The sequence below is a fragment of the Poecile atricapillus genome, chromosome 13 (assembly GCF_030490865.1).
Source record: "Poecile atricapillus isolate bPoeAtr1 chromosome 13, bPoeAtr1.hap1, whole genome shotgun sequence".
NCBI classification, from domain to species: domain Eukaryota; kingdom Metazoa; phylum Chordata; class Aves; order Passeriformes; family Paridae; genus Poecile; species Poecile atricapillus.
In genome coordinates this window covers 3,053,190-3,063,871 of record NC_081261.1, presented here as the reverse complement: position 1 = coordinate 3,063,871, position 10,682 = coordinate 3,053,190, and the positions used below count along the sequence as shown (strand labels likewise).

General features: G+C 53.3%; 1 protein-coding gene across 1 annotated transcript; it reads right to left on the bottom strand.

Moving 5' to 3' along the window:
• Positions 1–925: 925 nt before the first annotated feature.
• MSX2 (msh homeobox 2) lies at positions 926–6,685 on the bottom strand. The gene is made up of 2 exons (XM_058848644.1): positions 6,229–6,685; positions 926–2,922 (listed from the first exon to the last, which is right to left on the bottom strand). The coding sequence occupies exons 1-2, from the start codon at positions 6,581–6,583 to the stop codon at positions 2,498–2,500; spliced, it is 780 nt and encodes a 259-aa protein (XP_058704627.1). The 5' UTR covers positions 6,584–6,685; the 3' UTR covers positions 926–2,497.
• Positions 6,686–10,682: the final 3,997 nt, after the last annotated feature.

Sequence of the window (10,682 nt, the reverse complement as noted above, 5' to 3'; positions counted from 1 at the left end):
AGAATTCCCGGTGTTCCAGCGGCGGTGCCGGGAGCGCGGTGCCTGCGGGAGCCGCACGCCCGGAGCGGGGAGAGCGCACCCGGGGGAAGCCGCAGAGGGGGAAAACAGCCCGGTCAGGGGGCAAAGACACCCGGTCAGAGGGAAAGACACCCGGTCAGGGGGCAAAGACACCCGGTCAGGGGGTAAAGACACCCGGTCAGGGGGAAAACACCCTGGTCAGGGGGCAAACATCACAGTCAGGGGGCAAACACATCTGGTTAGGGGGCAAACACCCCGGTCAGGGGGAAAACACACCTGGTTTTCCCCCGGACCCCCTCCTAACCCCAAGAGCCCTCCTGTGACATTTCCATGCGGTGGCACTCGGGTGTGCCAGGGTCCCCCCGGCTCTTATCCGAGCCCCCCTCGCCAGGGGAGGGTGATCCAGCACCTGCTCTCCCAGCCTGGCCCCAAAACTGGGACAGAGCAGCACCCTGGTGCCCTGAAACGCAGCTGGAGCACTGCAGGGCCCCCCCAGGTTTTACCTGTCCCAAATTCTCCCCCAAATCCTTCAGGAGTCCAGACCCATCTCCCTCTAAAGCTCAGGGCTGAGGTGGGATGGAGAATTCCCAGTGAAAGAGAAAGGCACGCGAGCTAAAAGTGATGGAAACATCACCGGTGCTGTAAAGAACAGAGGCGCCTAAAAGCGGTTGTTAAAAACAAGGAAACCTCATAAAAGCTTTGGCTTTTGACTCTGAAATGTTGACTTGCAATTCACCTTCATGCGCTGCAAATTTGGCTTTAAATCAGATTGGGAAAGGGGAAATAATCATAAAGGCAATCCAAACATTCCTTTGAACTTGACCCAGCGGTGCAAAACACACACGGAGAGAAGGCACCTTTCAAAGGACTCCAAACACTAACAGACCCACACGCGATTAAACATGTTTTTTCTTTTTTAATTTAATTCGAAATAAGAGATAAGAAATAATAAATCTTCAATAAAATATATAAAATTGTACAAGGCATCCCTTTCAAAGGGATTCTCCTATAATGGGAGATCGGGGGTGAGGGGAAGGGAGAGAGGAAGTTCATCTATATTGGGTCCCAGGCGGCATCAATGCCTGGCTCAAAACAAACCAAAACCAGCAAAACCTCGTGGCTTTCTTTTTGCTTTCCTTTTTTTTTTTCTTTTCTGATTTTTTTTTTCTTTTTGTTTCTTTCCTCCACAACAGCATGCTAAGAAAATAAATCCAGGAGAAGCTCTGACTTCAGTGCTCCACAGCCTTGGGAGTAACTTCCTCATAAAGTTTAGCAAGAGTAATACAAATAATACAAAAGTTACAAGGAGAAGCCTGGGGAAGCTGCTGCCAGAGCTCCCACGGGGACAGGCAGGTCACACAGTCTCTGTCACCCCACTGTCCACTCGTGGGGCTGATTGGGACACCCAGATCTCTCTCTGGAAGGGCTTAAAGCACGAGTCACTTCTATTGGCACCCTTAGAATGGAAGAAAACTCAGGGGGTTCTTCTCTTTAACACAGGCTGTGGCAAATAGAAATAATAAAAACTGCTTAACATCCCCCAGAAGGATTCAACAACCCTTTATGGGAACAACCCATGTGTTTCTCCCCTCTCTCCAGGTTTCCCAAGAGCATTGCAGAGCCAAAATTACCTGGCTCCAGCCAAAAATTTCTAAGCATGCCAATAGGAAGAGCTAAAAACCAGCCTAAGAACCCTGCCTTGCTCCTCACCTCCCCTGCCAGCGCTTTCCAAAGGCTGAAGCTATTTCTACACAGAAAGGCACTACAGGAGCCACGGTGGGCAAAGCTGGCCTCTACATTTCAGGGTCCTGCTGCTCATCTCGCCGAGGTTCAGGATGCACAACTCAGCCCTCCCCCCAGAAAAGCAGGAATTTGCTGGCTCTGAACTTCACTGAGACTCTACCGGCTCTAGTTTCTATTTACACGTCTCTAGCTACGGGCTCTGCTGACTTTAAAAAAACAACCAAACAACAAAACTTCCATGAGACCTTTTTATTTCCCTCCCCCCTGCTCCCATGTGAAGTGATGGCAACTCAGAGCGTGGCTCGAGGGCACGCACCCCTCTCACTCTGGTGTGCCCCACCAGGGAGGTGTCAGGGAATTTCTGCCTCCTTATAAAATTGCTTTTTCACCCATCCTTTTTTTATTTTTTTTTAAACTAGTTTTACTTGCACTGGATGAAACCCCTACATTTACTCAAAAAAAAAAAAAATTTTTTTTGTTGGTTTTTATGCTTTTTGATTTTTTTTTTTTGGTTTTTTTTTTTGCTTTGAGGAGCAGACTCTGAGTGCTCAGAGCACTCTCAGGAGACGCCCAACCCGTAGCAAACTCCCAGACAACTCAGGATGCCAGATAGAAGCGTGCAGAAGGAATGGCCGGTACTGGTTGGGGTTCTGCCTTCTCAGGGCTGGACAGGATCCACCAGGAAGTCTGTCTGTGTGTCTGTCTGTCTGTCTGAGGCTTTGTCTGTGGGATCTTCTTAGGATAAGTGGTACATGCTGTATCCAACGGGAGTGGCGTAGAGTCCAACGGGCGGGATGGGAAGCACAGGTCTGTGAAAGGGGTAGGATGTGCCGTACAGGGAGGCAGCCTGGATCGGGGAGTTGATGGGGAAAGGGAGGCTGAACCCCGACGGCAACATGGGCTTCGCTGCCATTTTGAGCTTCTCCAGCTCGGCCTCCTGCAGTCTCTTGGCCTTGGCCCTCCGATTCTGGAACCAGATTTTGACCTGGGTCTCTGTGAGGTTGAGGGAGCTGGAGAACTCGGCTCTCTCGGCGATGGACAGGTATTGCTTCTGGCGGAACTTGCGCTCCAGAGCCAGCAGCTGGGAGGTGGTGAACGGGGTTCGGGGCTTCCTATTCGTCTTGTGCTTCCTCAGGGTGCAGGCAGTGGGGCTCAGGTGTCCTGCAAGGAAGGGAGAGGCCGGTTATCACAGCAGCAGGGACACCCCGGAGCTCTGCTGCCTGTCCCAGGGATCCCCTCCAAACATCCTTCAGCGAGCCACTCTGGAAATCTTTTCCTGCCCAATTTAAATTCACAGCTGATGTGCTGGGAAGGGAAATTTTGCCTCAGTGATTTCAAAAGGGACAGAGAATTCACAGGTGACTTTGGGAGTCACTGCACAGGGGTCTGGAGCACACAAACCAACAGCCTCGGCCGCTGCACAGCTCCAGGAAAGCACAAACGCCACAAAAATCTTTGGAGATTCCCAAAAGGACAGGGGGGCAAGAGGAGAGCCCAGCCCTGCTCCAGGATTTCCCCACTGAGCACAACAAGTGACAGCTGAAAAAGATCTGATGGGTTTTGTGGTTTTGCTAACTGGACATTTTTTCCTTGCTATTTTTTCTTCTAAATCAAGTTTTCCCTCTGCTTTTTAATTTGGATTTTCAGTGGGTGTTTTCTGATTATCAAGCAGTACAAAAAACCCCCAACAAACTCAAATAAGCAGTGCTCTTTTAATTCAACATTTAACTTTTATGACATTCGCCAATTAAAAAATAAAACAAAGCCCAGACAAAACTTCTGCATTTTGTAGCCAACAAAAGCCAGAAAATCCACCACCTTTTGTGCCTGCCTTAAACCTCAACCAGGTTAGGCAATATTCCCGGGATGGCAGAGCTCTGACTTGCCTTTAGATTAATTTAGCATTTCACTAATAATTTTGCAATCTAAAGAATAACTAAAAAGCAGGCGGCTGACTTCAAAAGCTCCAGAATTTGGCTGAGTTTTGCTCACTCCTGGGACACAGGACAAGTCACCCTGGCTGCTGAATTTTGTTCACACTCTGGTGCCTGCTTCAAGTGCTTGTCAGTATTTGCACTTTGGATTTTCTGTACTTATTTTATATTAAGAAGATGTTTAAGCACGTATCATGCAATTAAAAAAAAATCCCACTAGGGAATTGTTCTAAAGTTCAGAAAAGGGAGGGAGAAAACAGAGCAGGAAAAGTTAAACTTCTCTTATTGCTCTTCCTCTAGAAGAAAAAAAAATACTGAAATACTGAAAACAAAAATAAAGCTTTTCTAGGAAACAACTTTTCAAATACTGGCCTGTGATCCCACCGGGACATTTTAATAATTCAGGTGCTCACCGTGACAGCTGATTCACTTCTAAAAGCGCTCTAAATTAAAACTACACAAACCGAGCCTGAATTCCCTGCCGCTGTTTTTGAAGCCAGCTCGTTTCTTTTCCCGAAGGGAAGTGCCAGGACTGAGCTGTTCCAGCAGGGACAGGGTTTGGAGGTGCCCGTGGTTCCCTGTCCCAGCGCCTTTCCCGGCTCCCGGCACGCACGGAAAAGTCGCTTTTCCACGAAATCCCGGGAATATTCCCTCCAGGAGACACCCCGGCATTCCCAGGCTCCTTCCCTCGCTGCCCCCCGAGGGATTTCCAAGCTCTGAGGAGCAGCAGGGACCCCCAGAATTGTTTTATCCCGTGCCAGTCCCCAAACCCTCGCTGATTTTTGCTGGATTTTTTCCTCTTTATCCTCCTTTTCCCGGCCAATATCGGACAAAAATCATCATTTGGAGAGGGTTCCCTCTCCGTATTCCTCAAAATTTGAACTATTGCAGCTTTTTCCCTGGCTCATCCTGCCTGTAATATTAATAATAATAATAAAAATAAATCGAGGGGTTGTTTTTCATGTCAAAACTCTCCGCAGACAGGCGGGAGGATCGGTCATTGCCTCCTGCCGAGGTGGGAAATGAGGAAAATCCTCCAGGCAGGAGGACCAAGTTCCCTTCCCTGATCCTCACTTTTCTCCCCAAATCCCTCTCAAGTCACGAGAACTCCCAGCTACACAAGTCCTTTACAAAACCATTTTGCCGATCCCGAGAACCAACAATTTTCAAAGAGAAACAGGAGGAATTTCGAAGGGGGAAAAAATGTAGTGGGAGTTTGTTAGGCCGTGTCTAAATCTGGGGTTTTGGGCAGATTTAGAGAAGGGGTCCAAGCAGGGGCAAACGCGCTTTATTTTTTTCATGTTTTTCCGGCACATTTGAGAGAATGTGAAAATTGAAAACTGGAGCTACACAGGGAATGTCACAAGTGGGATGCCGCCTTCCTCCTGTCCTCTCCTAGCACGATAGAAATCAAATTAATTCGGGGTTATCATAAAGGAAAGGAAGTGGATGAAAGCCAAATCGAAATTCTTGTGGGAAAAAAAAAATAAGGAAAGCTGTAACAGCACTAAACTTTCCAATCGCAATATTAGATTGAGGAGTAAATTCCGTGAGACGGTTCACACCAGTAAAATGTCTAATTTAGATAAAGCAGAGTATTTAATTTCCACCAGGGAAGTTTGGGATGCGCGGAGGAGAGCGGATAAATCCCGACACAGGTGTGCGGACACGGCCGGGATGTTCCTTCCCCTTCTCCTGAAGGACTTTCTGGAGTTTTTCATTCCTTAAAAACAATTTTTTTCCCCCCTGTTTTTTCTTTTTTGTTATTATTTTTTCCCTACGGGATCGCACCGAAAGCGGGGCTCGGCAGTGCCCTGTCCCCTCGCACCCCGTGTCCCCAGGGCTGGGGACAGCTCCGGGGACATCGCGGGGCCCCAAAGGATCGGGAACAACTCGGGGAGCTTGGACAGGCTCTGGAAGCAGGGATGGACACACAAACCCCGCCGGGCCGGCAGCCAGCTCAAGGCTGGAAGGGACAATTCCCGAGTTTAAGAGATTGCTGAGAAAGGCACGGGGAGAAATTCCACTTTTTGCTGCGACGGGATAACAAATGGACGAGGTGGCTGCCAGGGGGCCGCCGGTCGGGACAGGGAACTGGTCCCTGGTGGTTTCTGATCTTTTTAAGGCTTTGAATGCGGTCTAAATTCAGGTACAGGTCTAAATTCAGGTACAGGTCTAAATTCAGGTACAGGTCTATATTCATATACATCCGTGTAGTCACGTATGTAAATACATGTAGCCACTCTATAAATACATAATAATATAATAACAAATATGTAACATATACCTAAAAACGACAAGCGTATGAATACCTATAAAAGTATAGCGGAATCGCAGAACGCTTTAGGTTGGAAAGGAGCTTAAAAATCATCTCCTTCCATAGGCAGCGACACTTTCCCCTAGAGCAGCTCGCTCAGGGCCCCATCCGACCCGGCCTGGGCCGTTTGGATGTGGATATAGGATATAAAATACAGGATTTGGGTTTATTTATCTCCGCGCCGCAGCGCATCCCGCCCGCCCCGGGAGCACTCACTTGGCGGCGGGGAATATCTCCCGGCCTCCGAAGGGATCCAGGACGAGCCGTCCTCCGAGTTCTCCGACTTCACCGAGGCGGTGTCGAAGGTTTTTGTAATGGCCCCGGGCGGGCTGTGCGCGTCCCGGGAGCCGTGGCCGGCCAGCAGCAGGTTCCTGGAGGTGCCCACGGCCGGCCCGTCCGCGCTGCCGCCGGCGGCGGCCAGCGGCGGCTCCTTGGGGGGAGGCTTCTTGTCGGACATGAGCGCTTCCACGCTGAACGGCAGGCTGGACACCTTGACTTTGTGGTGCTCCTCGGCCGCCGCGCCCTCCTCGTCGGAGGAGAAGACGTCCTTGGCCTTGTGCGGGGAAGCCATGGCGGTGCGGCGGAGCTGGAGCTGGCGCTGCCCGGCGAGTGCGGCGAGCGGGCCCGGCCGCCCCCCTTTTCCCCCTCTGGGGCTCCCCGCCGCTGTCCTCCCTGGGCGAGCGGGGGAGCCGCCCCGCCGCCCAATCAGCGCCCGCCGTGCCGCGTGACGTAGAGCGGAGCCGCGTCCCATTGGCTGAGAGCGCGCGGGGGGGGCGGGCCCGGCCGGCGCCGCTCGCGGGGAGTTCCCGGCCTCACCCCCTCACCCCCCCCCCCCATCCCAATTAATGGCACGGGGTTAATGACTCGGGCGGCCCGCCGAGGAGCCGGGCAGGGCTGTAATCACAGCAAAGCGAGGGGGGAAAAAAATAAAAAAATCCGCCGCGGTAATTAAGGCTGATGATGAGGCGAAGAGGGAACTTCAGAGGAGCGCGGATCTGCCCCCCGACCCCAGCCCCCCGCCGCCGGCTCCGCTCCTCCCGGGGCACCCCGGGCTCCTCATCCCGGCTCATCCCGGCTCATCCCGGCTCATCCCGGCTCATTCCGCTCCCCCGACCCTCCCGGAGAGGGGTCTGTCCGGCCCTTCCCTCCATCTCTCCAAAAACCGAGTCCCTTTCCCGAAGGAGCGGGGTCTGGGGATGCGGGATGCAGGATGCGGGATTCGGGATTCGGGATGCGGGATGCGGGATGCGGGATGCGGGATGCGGGATGCGGGATTCGGGATGCGGGATGCGGGATGAAGGATGCGGGATTCGGGATTCGGGATGCGGGATGAAGGATGCGGGATGCGGGATGCGGGATGCGGGATGAAGGATGCGGGATGCGGGATGAAGGAGACGGGACCGGGACCTTCGGAGAAACGCGGGCGCCGCTGTTTTTTCATCCAAAAATTTTTTTTTTCCCTGTTTGTGTTTCCACGGCAGCAGGACCCAAGTCGGGCAAAACCACTCTGCAGAGGTTAGATCTGTAATTATTATTATTTTTTTTTCCAGCGACAATTACACACGTGATGAAAATATGAGCTTTAATAAATTAGGGGCACGCAGCCCTTAATTAAAAGTCATATCAAACCAGTACTATGAAAGCTATTCTTTCACTTTTTGACTTCCTACCAGTGGTATGAATAAAGAGTATCCTTTAAAAAGCTTTTATAATTACAGTGCGGATAAAAGCGAATACATATTGTTCTTTTCATAATTATTTTAATCTTGCGCCGGGCGTTATTTCATGCTGTGCCCACAACTTTCTCAGGTGTTTAGTTTTTTTTGGGTTTTTTTTTGTGGGTTTTTTTTTTTTTTCCTTTTGTTTTTTAATGTCCAGGGTGCGCAGGGTTTGGTGTTTTGGTGTTATAATTTATTAGTGAGGGTCATTTTTAGAGCCATTTAAAAATAATGAGAAGACGACAGGCACAGATTCTCTCCCCAAGCCCCGAATTCAGGGGTGGCTCAAAGCTGTGGGCTCGGTCCTGCTCCACCAAAGTTTGGATATATCCATTCCATAAAACATGCAGGGTTTAATCAGCTCATCTTTTGCTCCAGTTGGACTCCCGATTTCCCTGCCAGCTCATGGAGCAATCTTGGAAGTCCCCAGCCCTGCCAATTGTGACTCCCCATCTGGAGGATGGGGCTGTGGGGAGTGCTGGGCCCAGGGACCCCTTCCAGCCCTGGCCATCCCTCCCCACCGCTCAGCCACCAAATCTCGAGAACATCTCCCCTTGTGCCAGGGAGAGCAAATTGGGACCGGGGCATGGGATTGCCCCGTGGGAAGGAGCGTGGGAGGACGTGTACGAGAAGCCGTGTTACAAAATCCCACTCGTCGGTGCCACTAATGGCAGGGTTTGCACACTCATTACTGATTGCTGGCAGTGTTACTGCACACCTCGACGGGCTAGGGATTAAAGATCTGCCGAGAGATGCTTTCCTCTGCCTCGGTCCAGCCGGCCTGGCTGCAACATTTCAGCCGGCAGAGCCCCGATTTGGGCTTTTCTCCGAGGATGAAAATAGTGCCACACGCTGATGCCTCTCCAGCTGCTCTTGATACCCGCAGTTTGTCACTTCTCCTGCCCCACAGAATCCATCTCCTTGCTGGGGGACACTCAGAGGCAGCAGCCGGGCAGCCCCGGCCTCGCAAAGCTCTGCCGCTGCTCTGGGGTTGAGTTCGTCCCTCTTCTCCCCCCTCCTTTCCCTTCCTTTCCCTTCTCCATGCTTCCTGCACCGTGACAAGTAAATGAGAATTGATGGACACGCAGGAACAATGCCGGCGTGTCAGGAACAATGCACCGCCCGTGGAAAGCCATTGTGGGGCTGCTGAAAATGCCGCAGATAATTACACCGCGCCCCCAAAGTCAATGGGCGCTGGAAGGGCGCCCGGGGAGCCACAGCTCGGGGTCATGGTGACACCGAGCACATCCATGGGGTGCAGCTGCTGTCCCCAGGGAGGCCCGGGTGTGCAAGCTCCGGTCCTGGAGAGGGAAAAAGGGGACCGAGGGACAAGCCGCTGTCGGTGCTGTGGAGCTGCTCATGCAGCCTGGTCTGGCTGAATTTTGGGTGCCACAGGGGTTCCTGGGATAGCGAAGCACGGCAGGGTTTGCTCATGGTGTTTTCCCTCTTCAGCTTCAATCCATCGTGAAATTGAAGCATTTGCTGTCTGAAGTCTGAACTTAGAGATTTCTCTCCTCTCTCACCCCTCCCCTCCTTCATCCTCCTGCTGTCAGTTAAACACCAGAGGATGAAGGGAGTGAATGTCCGCACGGAAACCTCGCAGAGACGGGGTTTGGAGAGAGAAATTTCTAGGAATTATGGCTTTGCCCCCTCCTTGTCCAGGATCCCAGAGCGGCCGCCCGGCCTCAGAGTAGGAGGGAATTCTCCCAGCCCGAGGAAAGGACGTGAGTCCGGGGTTTTTCCCCTTTGTGTCCCCGCTGAGACCCCAGGCCCGGCCCGGGCGGTCCCCGGGGTTTGGCCGTCGGGGCTCGGTGGGACCGGGCGGGCTCTGGGGCAGCCCCTCGTGTGCAGGGAGCACGGCCGGGTCCCAGGGAGGCCCAGAGAGCCGGCAGCCCCCCGTGGCTCTGTGCCTGTCCCCCGCCCTCCTGCAGCAGCCCCGTGAGCCGGGGCGGGCTCCGGGCGCCCCGTCCTGGGGCTCTCAGCTGGAGCGGGGCGGGGAGGAGGGAGCGCAGGGGGAAGAGAGACGCTGCAGACAAACTGAGGCTGCTTTGCAGGCGCCAGGAGCGGGGAGATGAAAGGGAAGCTCCTGGGGGAAGTGGCTGTGCAGTTTGACCGGCTCCAGCAGCAGCAGCAGCAGCAGCAGAAGCAGCAGCGGCAGCAGCAGCAGGGACGGCCCGTCCCGGGCAGCTCCGCCTCCCCCTCTGCCTCCCCCTCTGCCTCCCCAGGGCTCCAGGCTGCCCCTGCGCCCACCTCCGCCTCGCTTTTCCCAGCCTGGAGGCGGAGGGAGGTGTCGGGCGGGCACTGCCGCAGCATCCTCGCTCCTGTATCCCTCAAGCCGCGAGCAGCATCCCCGCCACCAAATTCCCCAGCATCGTCAGTCTGGGATAGCCGGGGACGGTGGATTTGGGGGAGGGGGCTGCCCGACACCCCCCTCCCTTCCTTTTTCGGTGTAAATCAGGAGGGAACTCACCGGGACCGTAACTCGAGCGATGTCCCGCGTCCCCAGCCCCGTAAAGCACCAGCCCCTGTCCCCCACAGACTCCTCGGGAGCACAAAACGCCGTGGGCAGAGGGGAGGGAGTTTATCCTCCGGGAGGGAAAACCTCACGAGCATTTCCCCCTCCTTTTATGATCGATTTGGTTAATAATCCGTTTTCTAGAGACAGGAGGGTTGTTTTATTTTTAACGACCCGCCGCGAGGCTGGCGTGCGGACATCCTTCAGGGAAGAAAGATGAGGCTCCCGATTTGACTGGAAAAAGAAAGGCAGGAAAATGGAATCAGAGTGTGCATCAAGTGTAAGTTTTGCCCCGAAACGAGGTGTACACGGAGGGAATGTTTGATGTGTCAGAGGCTGCGAGATTATTGTTTCATCGCCTTGCCCCAGATGAGACCCGGAGCCAAGAGAAAGGCGTTGTATTAACCGTAATACGCCTTTATCTCCAGACGCTAGAA

Coding starts and splice junctions, on each gene's coding strand:
- MSX2 (XM_058848644.1), bottom strand. CDS start 6,583: ATGGCTTCCCCGCACAAGGCCAAGGACGTCTTCTCCTCCGACGAGGAG. Junction 2,923..6,228: donor GAGATATTCCCCGCCGCCAA/GTGAGTGCTCCC, acceptor CCTTCCTTGCAG/GACACCTGAGCCCCACTGCC.